Genomic DNA, 17,497 nt, shown 5'->3' on the forward strand with positions numbered 1-17,497 from the left:
TGACTGTATATAAAGACGATCAGAGACTGTATATAAAGACGATCAGAGACTGTATATAAAGACGATCAGAGACTGTATATAAAGACGATCAGTGACTGTATATAAAGACGATCATTGACTGTATATAAAGATGATCACTGACTGTATATGAAGACGATCACTGACTGTATATAAAGACGATCAGTGGCTGTATATAAAGACGATCAGAGACTGTATATAAAGACGATCACTGACTGTATATAAAGACGATCAGAGACTGTATATAAAGACGATCACTGACTGTATATGAAGACGATCACTGACTGTATATAAAGACGATCACTGACTGTATATAAAGACGATCACTGACTGTATATAAAGACGATCACTGACTGTATATAAAGACGATCACTGACTGTATATAAAGACGATCTAGGGGACGTGTGATGCCATTTTGCACTGATGAGGCATTTAGGACCAGAAAATCAAGGCCCCGCCCACACACAGGCTCTCGACTAATCCTGAGTCAGTGTCAGCTGTCAATCATGACGTCTCAGCCTCAGTTTTTAAATCATCAAATAACTAATGAGAAGCAAAGTGATCAGAAACACGTGAACAAACATCAGTGATAAGAACTAGCTCACATGACAGAAGGGGGCGGGGCTTATGACCTGTACTGCAGCCAGACACCAGGGGGCGATCAGGAGGATCTTTGTCTACAGTCTGTGATCTGGATCAGTGAACATTACTCGTGTCGTATCTGATTTCAACATGTCAAAACGTCCGTGTGGATCTTTCAACGTGGCGTCGTCGCCTCACATCAGGTTTCATCGACTTCACAGTCGCTCTCTGGTTCTCACACCACGTCGTCCGTTCGCCCGCGACAGCAACTTCAAACCTTCTCCTCTTTCATCTTCGCGAGCACACTGAGCGGTCTGTTTGCTCCGCGTTTCATCTCCCGCTCGACTGAGGAGACGAGGAAACTCGTCAGAGTGAAACATGAGCCGTGGCCTTGACCCGCTGGTCGAGTGGACTGAGGGGAAGAGAAAGTGTTCTGGTCCTGACGGTCGAAACACGTCGGACTCATCGAACGCTTCCATCTACAGAAAAGTGCGTGAACCAGATGGAGGTCACCTGACACCTGTGGCAAATTTTCGCATAAATAAACGCCCACAAAATACCATATAAGGCTTCACTTCCTGTGGGGGTTTGTTTGTCCAGTGTGGACAGAGGACGACCTGAGAGTCTGAGGAGCAAATCAAAGAGCTGTCTGTGTGTGTGTGTGTGTGTGTGTGTGTGTGTGTGTGTGTGTGTGTGTTGAGAAGAGCTCTTTCCCATTTTCACACACTCATACAAACACGCCTGTTTTTAACCTCTTTGAAGCCGCTCTGTTCACACACACACACACACACAGACACACACACACACACACACACACACTTTATAAGGCCAGTCAGTTCACAGGGTTTAGGATTAGACGCAGAGATCTGGAAATTCTGTGTGTGTGTGTGTGTTTGTTGACTTTGCATCCATCACTTGCACTTGAGACTGGACACACACACACACACACACACACACACACACACACAGAATTTCACACATTCCTGAGGCGTCTGCAGTCTAGCACACCTGCCAGATGCCGATTGGTCGGATGTTTTATGACCAGTGACAGGAAGAGAACAGATGGAACCGTTGCTCAGCTGACGGACGGTGAAGAGTGAACTCTCGTCCTCGAACCTTTCGCTCGCCGCTGCGTGAGCAACACACACAGACACACACCGTAGTCACACGGCGGCCATTTTCCTATGACGTCACGCGTCCCAACGCCATCATCAACAGTACTGACACTGAGCTGAGGTCTGAGTCTAAAGGTCGACCGGGTCAACATTTCACAGAGGACATTATGACGATTCTTTGTTTTTGTTATAAAAAATTTCAGAAATTCTTTATTTATCTCTGCAAAGGAGATTATTTTTAATGTCTCACCTGTCTGTCTGTCTGTCTGTCTGTCTGTCTGTCTATCTCTCTGTGTCTGTCTGTCTCTCTGTCTGTCTGTCTCTCTGTGTGTCTGTCTGTCTGTGTCTGTCTGTCTCTCTGTGTGTCTGTCTGTCTCTCTGTCTGTCTGTCTGTCTCACCTGTCTGTCTGTCTCTCATTCTGTGTCTCTCTGTCTCTCTGTCTGTCTGTCTGTCTGTCTGTCTGTCTCTGTCTCTCTGTCTGTCTGTCTCTCTGTGTGTCTGTCTCTCTGTCTGTCTGTGTCTCTCTGTCTGTCTGTGTCTCTCTGTCTATCTGTCTGTCTGTCTCTCTCTCTGTCTGTCTGTGTCTCTCTGTCTGTCTGTCTCTCTGTCTGTGTCTCTCTGTCTGTCTGTCTGTCTGTCTGATGGACATTGGATTAGGACCAAGGGGCGGGGCTTCTTTCTTTAACATGTTCACTGGTTTCACTGAATTATTCCTGAAAACCATCAGACACTGATTGTGTGATTTGAAGGATGTTGATGTTGTTGTTGTTGTTCTGATGTTATACATTCTAGTTAAATATGAAAATAATATATGAGCTAATTTTCAAACATTTGCAGAACAGAATTCTGAACATTGGACAAAAATCAGGTTCAACATTATTATTTTTTAATATTTACATTATGAAAAACCTTCAGAATATAAACGGAATCAGAGGAAACTGTTTTAAGTATTTGTTAAGATACAGTGGAACTTTCTCTTTCTTTCCACTCTTCAACAGGTGATAATAAAGTAATAAAGTATTAATATTATTAGCATTATTATCATACAGTTTTAAATCCTGTGTATGATCAATGAAAGAACACTTCAGGTGAGGAGTGTTGGTGCAGCTCACCCGGTCGGAGCTGCTCTCCCGCGGCCTCCTCGGAGCTGCTCCCCGGCGCCGGGCCGCGCCGCCGGGGCCGCGCCGGGCCGCGCGCCTCCCTCCGCCCGGGGCGGACGCCGCGGAGCTGCGGTGTGAAGAGTCAGGATCCAGCCGGTCCAGAGGAAGAGGAGAGAGATCCGCATGACCGAGGCCAGCAGCTGACAGGAGGCTCGGGGGAATGGAAAATCTGCACGTTTTGATTTGTTTGATATTTTTTTTTACACCGTGAGATTAAAACACCGCAAAATACATTGCGTTTGCGTGTGAACGGAGTATGTATGTATGTATGTATGTATGTATGTATGTGTGTGTATGTATGTATGTATATATATATGTGTGTGACTGAGTGGAGCGTCCGGCCCCTGTATTTATACTGCTGTCAGCCAATAGGAGCAGAGCACATTCACAGCCAATAAGAGGCCAGGGCCCAGGAATGGAAGCAAGAATAGAAGGATGGAAGGATGGAAGGAGGTATAGGAGCAGCAGAGGTGATGATCACCTGAAGAGTCCTGCACCGTCCAGACCCTCTCAGGCGGTCTGGACTTTTCAAGTCAAAAGAAGTAGTAATAGTAACTGTAAACGAGTCTTTTCTTTTGAAGGGGCGAGACCGGAAATGGCTGTGTGGAGAAAGTGTTGCGAACACGAGGGTTCTGCTCATGCGCAGTGGACGAGACTCACTTCGTTTTCATTCCAGAATATTTCCCGTCGGTCGGAACAGTTCGACCCGCGTCACGAACGTTCCTCTCACGGTTTGTCCCGGGAGCTCACTAACCGGACTCCGGGAGCTGAAGGCGGGCCCGTGTCACCCCCGGTACCGGCGGCTAGCTGCTAGCTGCTAGTTAGCTTGCTTGGTTAGCTCCTGAGCTAACGGAATGGACCTGTTCGACGACCTGCCGGAGCCCACACGGACCGGCGGTGAGCGACCGATCCCCGGCTACGATGTAGAGACAGTGACGGTTGACGAATATCATTATGATCATGATCTTTATTCAGACCACCGCGGTTATGTTTCACAGCCCGACCGATATATCGGTCGATATCAGCCTTTCACAGACATATCGTATCGGCCGATATGTTTAGAGATGTTTACATTAGAGGTAATAATAAACGTTAATTTTGAAATTTCTATTTATTTAATTAACAGTTATTTATGTTAAAATAAAAAATAATCCATATCAGTCGGGTTTTTATCCATCAATGTTTCCTAAGTTGTCGTTGTCAAACCTTTATGACAGAAATGTTATTGAGGCTCGATATTTTAGTTTAGCCATAAACTTTATCATAAATAACTAGAAATTGAAAAAATAAATAAAAACACAACCAAATAGAAGTTGAATTAAAGAAGTAAACATTAACTTTTTTACCTAAAATGTGAAAACATGAATGCAACATTTAAAGGCTGATATATGTTGGCCAATAATATCCGTGTCGGGCTCTAATTTTAATACATAGTGGGACACTCTGGGGCTCAGTCACTTTGTGTTTGGTTTGTTTCGTCCTCAGGTTCGGTTTTGTCAGCGCCGCTCACGGTGCGACCGCGGGCCACCGACGAAGAGGAGGAGGAGGAGGAAGAGGAGGAGGAGAGGAGTGTAAAAAGAAAACGAGAAGATGCTCAGTCTGATGAGAGGGAGGAGCGAGGGAAGATCAAGAAAGTTTGTAAAGAAGGTTTTCAGCTGTTCCACCACAATGTTTTTTTTGTTCTCTTTATTTCACCAAAGCTGTCGGACAGAAACAGGACGTGAAGAGACCAAGAGTGTGTGTGTGTGTGGGCTCACAGTGTGTGTGTGTCGTTGTGCAGGCCTCCCCGTGCTGAGGGGCTACGTGGCGGCGAGGCGTGGCGAGCGGGACGAGATGCAGGACGCCCACGTGCTGCTGCCGGACATGAGTGGCTGTCTGTCGACTCTGCCTGGACAAGTGTAACTCTTCATTTCTCCTCTCGTTCTTGTATTAACCAACATTCTGTCACCCGTTTGATGACATCATCCCTTCACCCACTCTGTCGTCCAATCAGAAACTCTCTGGAGTGTTTAGCCCCCCCTCCTCGTGACTATACATGGTGTCGGTTCGCGAGCGGAGCTCAGGGACCTGCACTGTCCCATATCTCGTTGTTTCTTGTCTCATGTCTCGTTGTGTCTCATGTCTCGTTGTGTCTCATGTCTCGTTGTGTCCCGCAGATCACGTGTTTCCTACTTTGCGGTATTCGACGGTCACGGCGGAGCTCGAGCCTCCCGATTCGCTGCAGAGCATCTCCATCACAATCTGGCCAAGAAGTTCCCGAGCGGTGAGTTCGGGGCGGAGACGAGTCGGCAGGTTGTCGCGTCAGTGTCATTTGATGCATCCGAATCATGAAGTAATGGAGCTCGTGGACGTCTTCAGCAGAAGTATTTATTACAGGTGCTCAATATGTTGAGGAGATTTCTGATTGGTAACACAGATCAACAGGTGGTCAGTGCATGACGTCTCTGTGGGTGTATTTATCTCTCAGAATAATGTGGTCACCTCACAGACAGAATGTCTGTCTCCATAGAAACGCTCTGTCTCAGAACATTTAGGACAACGGACCAACTTTTTAACCACACTCAACATTCTGAGAGTCAGGACAGATTTTTCCTCCACAGCCAGTTTATTGATTTCTCATGTCATGTTTGTCGTGATTATAATTATTATATTGTGGTCGTCTGCTTAAACGGTCAAAATGTGTTGTTTCTCTCAGGAGAGAATGAGAATCTGGACAAACTGATCAAGAAATGTCTCCTGGACACTTTCAGACAGACGGATGAAGACTTTCTGAGAAAAGCCTCCAGCCAGTAAGACGGTTTGTTCCATGTCATCGTCAATCATACGCTTCTTACAACTGCAGATTCTGCCTGAGGGTGATAACGTTTACGAGATGATAAAGTTTTCCACAGACGTGGAATAGTTCTGATGTATCAGTGACACTTCCTGGAGAATTGACGGTTTTCCCACGTTCGGTCTTGTGTTTCTTCTCTGAACAGGAAACCGGCGTGGAAGGACGGGTCGACGGCCACGTGTGTGCTGGTGGTGGACGACACGGTGTACGTGGCCAGTCTGGGCGACAGCAGGGTAAATTCACAAGCTATGTCCACGTGATGCGGCCGCGTCAGGTTAAACCACTAGAAAAAAAATGTTCTTGTGGACACTTTCTGTGAATCTGTTTCCCCTCTGAAAGACGCTGCGGTGACGTCTCTCTGTGTTCGTGTCTCCAGGCAGTGTTGTGTCGGACGGAGGCGGCGGCGGCGGCAGATGGACAGAGGAAGACAGTGACTCTGGCTCTGAGTAAAGAGCACAACCCGACCATGTATGAGGAGAGGATGAGGATCCAGAGAGCGGGAGGCACCGTCCGGTATGCAGCGCACACTCACAGGGGGCGGAGCCACATCCTAAACCCAGTCACAGGCTCCTTAGGATCTGAATCAGGGCGATCTGAATCTATGATGAACAGATCATAAAGACCGATGGAGCAAACGTTTCTGTGTGTGTGTGCGTGTGTGTTGCAGGGACGGCAGAGTGCTCGGCGTCCTCGAGGTTTCCCGCTCTATCGGCGACGGACAGTACAAACGCTGTGGAGTCATTTCCTCACCCGACCTGAGGAGGTGTCAGCTCTCAGCCAATGACAGGCAAGAACAGAACCCGCGGACGCAGGTTTGTGAGAGGAAGTCGCTGCTGCTGCTGACGCCGGTCGTCTCTCCTCAGGTTCATCGTTCTCGCCTGTGACGGTTTGTTCAAGGTGTTTTCTGCCGACGAAGCCGTTCGATTCGTCCTAAACGTCCTGCAGGTTTGTGTCACAGATGTACCTCCCTGTCCGATCAGCTGCTTCCTGTCCGATTGCTTTCCTCTCTGATCAGCTGTTTCCTGTCCAATTAGCTGTTTTCACTGATCTTACTTGTTTCATAATAATAGGGACATGATACAATCAAAATAATTTACAATGTGTGTGTATATCTATATTTTTTTGTATTTCTCATAGGATGGGAGTGTGGAGCAGAGGGCGGGGTTAACAGAGGAGGAGGTGCGGTTTGAAGCTGCCTGTCAGCAGCTGGCCAGTGAGGCGGTGAGACGAGGCTGCGCCGACAACGTCACCGTGATCCTGCTCTCTGTTGGCTTCTGAACACACACACACACACACACACACACACACACACACACACACACAGCTACTGTTGTCTGCCTTGTTTTGTCTGTTTTCCAATAAAATCCTTTTCTTTACTGCTGTTGACGTGATTTAATGATCAGATTGATTTAATCTTCAGACGCTGTGTCTACATTTTGAAACTACAGTTCCCAAAATGCTTTGGTGCAATATAAGTAATATATTTCTGCCCGGTACTTTTAGCCTACATTCGTTCCCATTTTGTCAAACTGTATGGAATCAAATCTCTCTCACCAGACTTTGAAATTTGTTAAGGCACTGAATTTCTGCTACTGAATTTGTTTCCATTGAATTTTTGTTTCTGAATTTTTTGCATCTGAATTCAACACTTCAAAATTTCGACAATTGATTTTCACTCGTGTTTCAATGTTCAAGACTTCTGTGTTCAAAAAAGGATTCAGTGTGAAAAAATTCAGCTTAAGAATGTCTGTGTAAAGACAAATCTGTATAAGATTCAGCTGTTTCATCCGGGACACCAAGGATCAATGGATCCTGTGGCCTCGAACCAACATCCAGCTGATCACTGTGGTAACGTTGCAAAGATAATCACAGATTCTGACTTTTCGACTAATAACTAACAGATGAAACGTTACTAGTCAAACTATATTTGACTAAACTGTTTAAGGAATTTAGTTTACAACTTATCTGGAAAGGACAGGTGTGCTTGTAGTACCAACCCGGGCCGCCCGGTGTCACTGTCTCCCCACTGCCCGGACGTGATCCGACCCGGATCCGAGGCGGAACTCAGCGGTCGGTTAGCAACGACATCAACAGCAGGATGCTCGAACAGCTGTCGCACTGATCGAACGCACCGGAACTCTGCGTTCTGATCCGCGCGTCCGTTCAAACCGCGCCGGCAGGAGCGCGTGCACGGCGCCTGACCCCCGGCTCACGGACGAGGTCTGAAGAGGAGGAGAGAGAGACATGAGTCACCGGAGAGAGAGCGGGCGGACCGGGATGCACCGCTGCTGCTGCTGCTGCGGAGCTAACAGGCTAACAGGCTAACAGGCTAACCGTCAGAAGTTTATCTACACGTCGTGACAGAGACACACGACAACATGGACTCACTGCTGGACTTTGAGGAGTGTGTGAAAGACTCACCTGAGTTCAGGTACACACACACACACACACACAAACTGCGCATGTGCAGTCCACCTGATGATGATGATGATGATGATGTTCGATTTATTTTGTTCAGATTGAACCTGGATCAGTTTGAGAAGGAAGTTTCTCTGCTGGAGTCAAACATGGACAAGGTACAACTATTACTACAACTATTACTACAACTGCTACTGCTATTACTACTACAACTACAACTATTACTACAACTACTACTACTATTACTACTACAACTACAACTATTACTACAACTACTACTACTATTACTACAACTACTACAACTATAACTACAACTACTACTGCTATTACTACTACAACTACAACTATTACTACAACTACTACTACTATTACTACTACAACTACAACTATTACTACAACTACTACTGCTATTACTACTACAACTACAACTATTACTACAACTACTACTACTATTACTACTACAACTACAACTATTACTACAACTACTACTACTATTACTACTACAACTACAACTATTACTACAACTACTACTACTATTACTACTACTACTACAACTACAACTATTACTACAACTACTACTACTATTACTACTACAACTACAACTATTACTACTACAACTACAACTATTACTACAACTACTACTACTATTACTACTACAACTACAACTATTACTACAACTACTACAACTATTACTACAACTACTACAACTATAACTACAACTATTACTACAACTACTACAACTATTACTACAACTACTACTACAACTATTACGAAGAGTACTAATGCTACTGCTAATTGTACTGCGACTAACGCCACTTGACTAAAACTACTACTTTCACTGCTAATAATAATACTACTACAACTACTTATACTACTATTGCTAATAGTACTACTTGTATTGCTCATAGTACTACTGCTATTAGTACTATTACTACTGCTTACTAATGGTCCACTACTTCTGCTGTTTCTAATACTACCACTAAAAATTACTGTTACTATGACTACCAGTTCTACTACTCTTGTTACTTGTACTACTGTAACAACTATTACAACCAATACCACTGCTATTACTCTTACTACTGTTGCTACTACCACTGGTTATAGGTTAGTACTACTAGGTGACGAGTACTACGATTTCTTCTTGTATAATACTGCAGCGATTACTAACGATTAATGCCACTGGTTCTAATACTGTCCTCTTTGTGCTACTACTGTGAATACTTCTACTAGTGTTCTGTGTTTTCTGTGTAGTCGTACTTTATATTTGTAAGTACTACTACTGTGTAAGTACTACTATGACACAACACACAGTTTGTGTAACTTTACCTGCAGTCTTCTGACTCTACAGAGGAACCCTGTTGATTGGTCTATAATCTGTGTCTCTGGCCAATCAGGCGATGAAGCTGTGCGGCAGGATGGTGGAGGCGGGTCAAGCGTACAGTTCAGCCAATCAGCTGTTCCTGAGCAGCCTAGCCGAGCTCTCCGTGTACCAGAGGAAGGACAGCGTCATCACTGTACGGGACCACGTGAAGCTAATGCTAATGCTAATAATAACAGACGTTTTCCTTTGCAATGTTTTTTCACCTACTTCCTGTTTCCTGTTTCCTTCCTCCCACAGAACTGTCTGAACCAGTTCAACCAGGGCCTGCAGGAGATGGTCGGCTTCCACACTGTGAGCACACACACATCCTGTTTTCATGCTCTAACCCTGCACGTTTTAATCTGCTGTAAATTAGAGGATCATAAAAATAATTAGTTTAGTAACTGTAGTAGTAGTAATAATAGTAGTATCTGTAGTAGTATCAGTAGTAGTAACTGTAGTATAGTAGTATAGTTGTAGTCGTAACAATAGTAGTATCTGTATTATAGTATTAGTAACTGTAGTATAGCAGTAGTAGTAGTTGTAGTAACAGTAGGAGTATCTGTAGTATAGTAGTAGTATTTGCAGTATAGAAGTAGTAGTAACAACTGCAGTATAGTCGTAGTATCTGTAGTATAGTAGTAGTAACAGTCGGAGTATCTGTAGTATAGTAGTAGTATTTGTAGTTGTTAATCTATGTGTCTTGTCCTCAGATGTTGTTTGATCAGACTCAGAGAGCCATCAGTCAACAGATGACCAACCTCTGTACACAGTAGGTCCAACACACACACACACACACACACACAGCTGGGAGTCTTGATGATGATGATGATGAGGATGAAGGTGTGTGTGTGTGTGTGTGTGTGTGTGTGTGTGTCTGTCTGTATGTGTGTCTGTGTGTGTCTGTGTGTGTCTCTGTGTGTGTGTGTGTGTGTGTGTGTGTGTGTGTGTGTGTGTGTGTGAGGTTCCTCCCCCAGCTGGCAGAGACCAGGAGGGAGTTTGTTCGAATCGGCGTCGATTTGGAGACGGCGGCGGTGAAAAACGCTCAGGTGTCTCGTCACAGAGCAGTCGACGCCGAGCGGGCGAGTCACCTGCTGCTCGCCACGCGCAAATGTCACCAGCACTTTGCCCTGGACTACTGTCTGCAGGTATGACAGCTCCAGAGACACGGGCTGGAAACTTGTAAGCTCGTTTTCTAACTTTTCCTTTTCTTTCAGCTAAATACCTTCAAAACTCAGCAGAGGGTCGACATCCTCAACTCAGTGAGCTGAACCCAACACACACACACACACACACACATGCTGCTCCTTTTAATGTGTCCTTATTGAAAAGGATGCGTGTGTGTGTGTGTGTGTGTGTTGTCAGGTCTTTTCTTTCGTCCAGGCTCAGTTCACCTTCTTCCATCAAGGCTTCGACCTCCTCAGAGACCTGGATCCCACCATGAAGACCATGGCAGCACAGGTGATGTCTGACCTCTGACCCCTCTCTGATGAATGATGAATCAGTGAATGTCCTGTAACCTCTGTCCTCCTGTCTGTCCTCCTATCTCTCCTCCTGTCTGTCCTCCTGTCTCTCTTCCTGTCTGTCCTCCTGTCTGGCCTCCTGTCTGCCCTCCTGTCTGTCCTCCTGTCTCTCCTCCTGTCTGTCCTCCTGTCTGTCCTCCTATCTCTCCTCCTGTCTGTCCTCCTGTCTGTCCTCCTATCTGCCCTCCTATCTCTCCTCCTGTCTCTCCTCCTGTCTGTCCTCCTGTCTGTCCTCCTGTCTGTCCTCCTGTCTGCCCTCCTATCTCTCCTCCTGTCTGTCCTCCTGTCTGTCCTCCTATCTCTCCTCCTGTCTGTCCTCCGTTCTCTCCTCCTGTCTGTCCTCCTATCTCTCCTCCTGTCTCTCCTCCTGTCTGTCCTCCTATCTCTCCTCCTGTCTCTCCTCCTGTCTCTCCTCCATTCTCTCCTCCGTTCTCTCCTCCTGTCTCTCCTCCTGTCTGTCCTCCGTTCTCTCCTCCTGTCTGTCCTCCGTTCTCTCCTCCTGTCTCTCCTCCATTCTCTCCTCCGTTCTCTCCTCCTGTCTCTCCTCCTGTCTGTCCTCCTATCTCTCCTCCTGTCTCTCCTCCGTTCTCTCCTCCTGTCTGTCCTCCTGTCTGTCCCTCAGTTGTCCCAGCTGTCCACAGACTGTGCAGCTGAAAGAAAAGAGCTGGAGAACAAACACCTGCTGGTGCAGCAGAGAGTAAGAACCTCATCACCTCTGACCTCTGACCTCTGACCCCGAATCTGCTGCTGAAGCTTAATCATGAACTTGAGTGATAGATGTGGTAGTAGTATATTTGGTAGTAGTATCTGTAGTAAAGATGTAGTATCTGTAGTATAGTAGTAGTTACTGCAGTATAGTAGTAGTATCTGTAGTATAGATGTAGTATAGTAGTAGTATCTGTAGTTTAGTAGTAGTAGTAGTAACAACTGTAGTATAGTATTAGTATCTGTAGTGAAGTCATAATAGTATCTGTAGTATATTTAGTATAAAAGTAGTAACTGTAGTATAGTAGTAGTAACTAGTATAGTAGTAGTATCTGTAGTTTAGTAGTATCTGTAGTATATTAGTAGTAACCGTAGTGTTTTAGTAATATATAGTGTGTGTGTGTGTGTGTGTGTGTTCAGGATGCCTCAGGTGAGCAGATGGTCGGCCCGTGTCCTGGGAGTGATGACATCATCCAGGGTTACCTGTTCAAACGTTCCAGGAGGAAAACCAGAACCTGGAAGAGGTGAAGATGTTTCATCTGTGTTGTGTCTCATTGTTGTGTGAATTTAATCTTATCATGTTTAGGGCATCGTGGACATGATTCATTTTTTAATAGTTAATCTGTTTTCCAGATGCTGGTTTTCCATCAGAGACAATCGGCTCCTCTACAGGAAGTCACACAAGGTCAGACGTGTCAGCCAATCACCATCTCGTGATCAATACTGATGAAGGTTGTGTATCAAGACATAAAACTGTAACAATGTTCATCACCATCGCTCTGTTCGGCCGCAGGACGACGCCGTGGTTCTGTTTCACGATCTCAGACTCTGCGCCGTCAAATCCCTGGAACACGTCGAGCGGCGCTTCTGCTTCGAACTGCTCTCCGTCCAGATGTAAGACTCACACACACACACACACACACACACACACACACACACAGTAAGGTGTGAGTCTGCTGCTCGTGAATGTGTACAATCATCACGGATGTGTGGTGTCATTGTTTGTCAGGTGCTGCGCCCTGCAGGCCGACTCGGAGAAGCTGAAGCAGGCCTGGCTCAGCGCGCTGCAGGGCAGCATCCACCTCGCGTACAGGGAGGGAGCCAGAGCGCAGCTCACTCAGGCAGGTTCCTCACACCTCAACTCGGTCATAAGCCCCGCCCCCTGGCGCCTGGCTGCAGTATAGGTCCTAAGCCCTGTCCCCTGGTGTCTGGCTGAAGTACAGGTCATAAGACCCGCCCCCATTTCTCTCCTCACCCCAACCGGTTGAGACAGATGACCACCTGCAACTGAGTCTGGTTCTGTCAGAAATTTCTTCTTGTTAAAAGGGAGTTTTTTCTCTCCACCGTCGCCAAGTGCTTTGCTCATTGTGGGATTTGTTGGGTTTTACCCTGTAATATTGTAATATTGACCTCACTATGTAAAGTGCCTTGAGACAATGTATGTTGTGGTATGGCGCTATACAAATAAAATTGAATTGAATTGAATTGGTGTCTGGCTGCACTATAGGTCATAAGCCCCGCCCCCCTGGTGTCTGGCTGCAGTGTAGGTCCTAAGACCCGCCCCCTGGTGTCTGGCTGGAGTATAGTTCCTAAGCCCCGCTCCCACAAAGAAAACCATAATCCATCATCTTCTGCTTATTGATTAGATTAGATTATTAGAGGTCAGGAGTCTTTTATTAATCGTTACCAAGATAACTGATAACACAGTTAATCAAGTTAAATATTTGTTGACACTGTAGATAAATACACATTAACATAACAGTATGTGTCGTCTTTGCTCAGCCTAAAGAGGCCCCCTCCCTCCTGTGCGGTGGGGGCGACTCGCCCGGCCCCCCCACCCAGAGGCAGGCGGCCCTGGGCGTGGCCCTGAGGGGCCCCGGGAACCGGCGCTGCTGCGACTGCGAGGAGGAGGAGCCTCGCTGGGCCTCCATCAACCTGGGCGTCACCATGTGCATCGAGTGCTCCGGCATACACAGGTACCCGCTGCAGGAGGCGTGTCCTCTCTCAACTTGTCGTCCTCCACACCCACTGACATGCGAAACTCATCACTGTTGCTAAGGTTACGCCTGTCTCTGAATCAGAGTTGTGTGGAAACTCCCCCGGTCCCGTTTAGTTCGTAAACGATGACGCAGACGATGCCCACGTTCTCTTCTCTGATTGGTTCTTATCAGTCAAAGCGTCGCTAACACTTCCTCCTCTGAGGAGTTTCTGTTTCTAAACAACCGACTGCACAGGGAGACAATCTACTTCCTGTTTACACCTGAGTGGTCATCCTAGACAGTATGATATTCATTTGTGTCATGTTTTTTAGAATTTAAATCAATAGATATATTTTTATATATCTATATATTTAAGTATGCCCTAGTATTAATGTGTAGTGATGTCATCGTGTTTGTAGGAGCCTGGGTGTTCACCTGTCGAAGGTTCGATCGCTCACCCTGGACTCATGGGAGGCCGAGCAGCTGAAGGTAACACACACACACACACACAAACATACAAACACATTTTAAAATGATTTAGTCTTTGTATCTGTGTCTTACTCTAAACTCTGGTCACATGCTAGAGAACTAAAATGACCTCATCTTCTTGTCTTTCTTCTTCTTTTTGTTCTTCTTCTTCCCTTCAGCTCTTTTGCGTTTTAGGAAATGACGTCATGAACCGGATCTACGAGGCTCGATGTTCAGAGGAAGGACTAGTCAAACCCACGTCCGACAGCTCGCGGTAAAACAGCCGCGCCTGCGTTTGTCTTTCATCACTCACACAATCAATCAGCTGCCATTTTCATAATTGATCAATGTGTTTAAATTTGTCAGAGGTTGATTCATGTATTTAGTCATGTGTCAAATGTTGTTTGTGGGCTGCTGATGAGTTACATAAATGAATGATTGCAAAATATATTTTTTTAAACGGAGTGAACTTGTTTTTCTCCTCAGAGCCGAGAAAGAGACGTGGATCAAAGAGAAATATGTGGAGAAGAGATTTGTGCGGAACAGCGGCGCCGACGGAGCTCGTGAATCCGATGCCGGGCTGCGCCTGTATCGGTCGGCGTTGGCGGGAGACCTGGTTGCCATGGCGGCGGCGCTGGCCGAGGGGGCGGCCGTCAACGGCAGCAACGCCGAGGAGGAGGGACGCACGGCGCTCATTGGAGCCACCGTCGGGGTGAGGAGGCCTCGCGCAGTAAAATATTACCAATGACTTCCAGGGTTTCTGTCGTCTCCGTGTTGTCAGTGTGTGTTTCTCTGTGCCGCCTGCAGGGGTCGCTGTTGGCCTGCGAGTTCCTGCTGCAGAACGGAGCGAACGTCAACCACCGAGACCTGAGGGGGCGGGGATCGCTGCACGCCGCTGCCACCGCCGGACACACCGGGTAATAACGCTCACTGTGTGCGCACACTGACCTTGTTTGCATAAAGCTTAAATGCCACTGATCTTCATTGGCCGTTGTAGTCAGGTGTGTCTGCTGTTGAAGAGAGGAGCCAATCAGTACGCTGTGGACGAGAGAGGGCAGGACCCGTTGGCCATCGCCGTGGAAACGGCCCACGCTGACATCGTCACGCTGTGAGTCGCCTCTGATATTCGTCATCATTATCAGAGGAGAAGCCACGAGTAGCTTATTATCAACGTTTTACAAGCTAAGGTCGCTCAGTCGGAGCTGGTTACAAATTAAGTTAGTTAAGTAGCTAAGTAAGAGCCGGGGATCAGGACTGAGGTTTATCTGACCTTAGCAACCCATCATTATCTTTTCTAACTTTAAGAGAACGACAAATAAAATACGTCACTATTCATCATTTTCTCTCTGTACACGTAGACAAGCCAGAACGTCAGTAGTAAACTAACGTCCTGACGCCTTTAACTGTCTCAGTCACGCAGCCGAGGCCTCTCAGGTTTCAAGTCAAGAGTCTCCATCCTTTAAAACTTGAACTTTAAAACTTTCCTCTGACGCCACCTTCAGGACAAACTGGCCATTACGATCTGAGAATCGTCCGTCCAGCAGCTGTTTACTGTAGCTGTTATTTATCATGACGAGTAAACGGCTGTATTCGCTGTGACTGTGGGTTGTGGTTTCAGGCTGCGAATGGCCAGGATGAATGAAGAGATGAGAGATTCAGAGGGAGTCTTCGGATCTGCCGGTGAGCCGACTTTTATTATTTCGCGTGTCGTCCGTCACTCTTGACGAACGTCTGAAAACGGCGGCGCATTGACTGTAAATGTGGCGTTTCCTCAGGGGACGACGAGACGTTTCAGGACATCTTCCGCGACTTCAGCAACATGGCCTCTCACGATCCAGAGAAACTCAGCCGGCGGCAGTTCAGCCGAGGACGAGAGGAGGATGACGAGGAGGAGGAGGAGCAGGAGAAACGGTGAACAGGCAAAACAGTGTTGAAAAGACATCGGAGTGACAGAAGCCGAGGCCGGAGGTCCGTCGGGCCGCAGACCTCCTCAGAACCTCGGCAGGTTTCATTTCAACATTCAGAAGAGCTTACTGATTCATACACATAAGATATAACGACGTAGTCTCATATAGTCTTATTAACAACATAATATATGTAATGTTCAGTTACTACGTGTGACCACCATGGAAGATGATGGATGAGGAACTGAATCTGCCTCGGACGCCAGAGACGGAATATTCTCGTCTGAGAAGCCTGAAAGTCGCTTTGTCCTTAAAGAGGGCGTCTGCAGGTCGTGAGTTCACTTCAACTTCAAGACCTTAAGGATACCTTAATTTAATTATTTATTTTTTAATGGTTAATCATCTGTTTGATGATCAGATCATTATAATAACAGGATTTATTGTATTATTCAGCGGGAAGGTGCTAAGAGAACCTTCATATCTGTCCGGTCAGGAAACGTAATAATTTAAATCCTGGTTTTAAAGATTTGATTCTAGTTTAACGTTGACCCCACTGACTCCTCCTCCTTCACCAGGTTCACATCTGTGGTTCGTACTGAGAGTCACTGGATGGATTCATGTGGTTTACTGTGGTTCAGACGTTCATGTTCCCCAGAGGATGAACTGTATTTAACTCCTGTGATCCTCTGACTGTTCATGTGGCGCCACCATCAGGTCGACATTTCAATGTGTCCAACACTTGTGACCCGATACAGAGAAGAAACGACAGCGTTTGATTTGAAATGTCCCACTTGTTGTAGTTTTTGTTTATATCAAATGCATTTGCTTGGCTGAGTGCAGTGAGTCCCGACGGCTCGTTTGAAGGCGCAGCGTCTGAATACGATCCGTGTGTGGAGGGGTTGATACTTTCTTGTTCACGGGAGCTTTTAATGATTTGAACTTGAATGAGCGTGAAGTTCCTTCTGCCACTTTCCTCACAGACTTCAGCACGCTCAGGATACAAAGTGTTTCATTAACTTTCATGTTGTAGTTTGTTGTGACCCAACAGCCCCGAGGCCGATCTGAGATGTCACGCTGCTGCTGCACAAACGTCCACCCACATTTTAAGCCAGAAAATTTCAAACCTTGTGACGGACGACGAGCAGATTCTGCCTCTGGGAGAATTTCTGTTTTCACCTGAGATGAAACATTTCTATTCACTCTGTTACTAACGTGATGCTAATAAAAGTCTTAATCCTCGTCCATGAGTCTCTGAAGGATCAAGTAACTGAGTACTTGTACTTCCTCCTGTAAGTTACTTCATACCAGAGCTCGGCCGGTAGAAAGCGTCTGATGTGAGTCTTTCACAGACATTACGTATCTGTTGAGGTTTACTGACGTGAAAACTTATTTTACTAAATAAAACAATGAAAATGTTTATATTACATTACA

The 17,497-nt window shown here is 46.3% G+C and overlaps 3 protein-coding genes across 6 annotated transcripts in view; 2 read left to right on the forward strand and 1 right to left on the reverse strand.

Moving 5' to 3' along the window:
- Positions 1–3,326, reverse strand: part of LOC118298189 (latent-transforming growth factor beta-binding protein 2-like) — a 16,148-nt gene extending 12,822 nt beyond the window's left edge. The window contains exon 1 of the mRNA XM_035621964.2: positions 2,829–3,326. Within this exon, the coding sequence (XP_035477857.2) occupies positions 2,829–3,001 (173 nt within the window). The 5' untranslated portion in view covers positions 3,002–3,326. The remainder of the gene's footprint in view (positions 1–2,828) is intronic.
- Positions 3,327–3,512: 186 nt separating this feature from the next.
- On the forward strand, positions 3,513–7,085 carry LOC118298137 (integrin-linked kinase-associated serine/threonine phosphatase). Of its 3 annotated transcripts, none has more exons than XM_035621960.2 (10): positions 3,513–3,773; positions 4,362–4,514; positions 4,657–4,774; positions 5,033–5,139; positions 5,572–5,665; positions 5,855–5,942; positions 6,086–6,222; positions 6,377–6,496; positions 6,573–6,654; positions 6,847–7,085. In XM_035621960.2, exons 1-10 carry the CDS (start codon positions 3,731–3,733, stop codon positions 6,985–6,987), a joined length of 1,083 nt encoding a protein of 360 aa, XP_035477853.1. In that variant the 5' UTR covers positions 3,513–3,730; the 3' UTR covers positions 6,988–7,085. The 3 variants fall into 3 exon arrangements, with proteins under 3 accessions (XP_035477853.1, XP_035477852.1, XP_035477855.1); XM_035621959.2 differs by having other exon boundaries at positions 3,515–3,773; positions 4,362–4,523; XM_035621962.2 differs by lacking the exon at positions 3,513–3,773 and having other exon boundaries at positions 4,372–4,510.
- A 665-nt stretch (positions 7,086–7,750) lies between these two features.
- On the forward strand, positions 7,751–17,490 carry zgc:162872 (BAR_ACAPs and ArfGap_ACAP domain-containing protein). 2 transcript variants are annotated; one of them, XR_004789291.2, is made up of 22 exons: positions 7,751–8,140; positions 8,228–8,285; positions 9,522–9,641; positions 9,746–9,799; positions 10,201–10,259; positions 10,452–10,635; positions 10,705–10,749; positions 10,853–10,948; positions 11,633–11,707; positions 12,136–12,239; positions 12,349–12,400; positions 12,509–12,609; positions 12,725–12,836; positions 13,498–13,691; positions 14,114–14,183; positions 14,342–14,436; positions 14,649–14,874; positions 14,970–15,079; positions 15,160–15,270; positions 15,781–15,842; positions 15,938–16,163; positions 16,271–17,490. XR_004789291.2 is itself a non-coding variant. In XM_035621883.2 (21 exons), exons 1-21 carry the CDS (start codon positions 8,088–8,090, stop codon positions 16,075–16,077), a joined length of 2,121 nt encoding a protein of 706 aa, XP_035477776.1. In that variant the 5' UTR covers positions 7,751–8,087; the 3' UTR covers positions 16,078–17,490. The 2 variants fall into 2 exon arrangements, 1 of the variants encoding a protein (XP_035477776.1); XM_035621883.2 differs by having other exon boundaries at positions 15,938–17,490.
- The last annotated feature ends 7 nt before the right edge of the window (positions 17,491–17,497 follow it).

The sequence above is a fragment of the Scophthalmus maximus genome, chromosome 11 (genome assembly GCF_022379125.1).
Source record: "Scophthalmus maximus strain ysfricsl-2021 chromosome 11, ASM2237912v1, whole genome shotgun sequence".
NCBI classification, from domain to species: Eukaryota; Metazoa; Chordata; class Actinopteri; order Pleuronectiformes; family Scophthalmidae; genus Scophthalmus; species Scophthalmus maximus.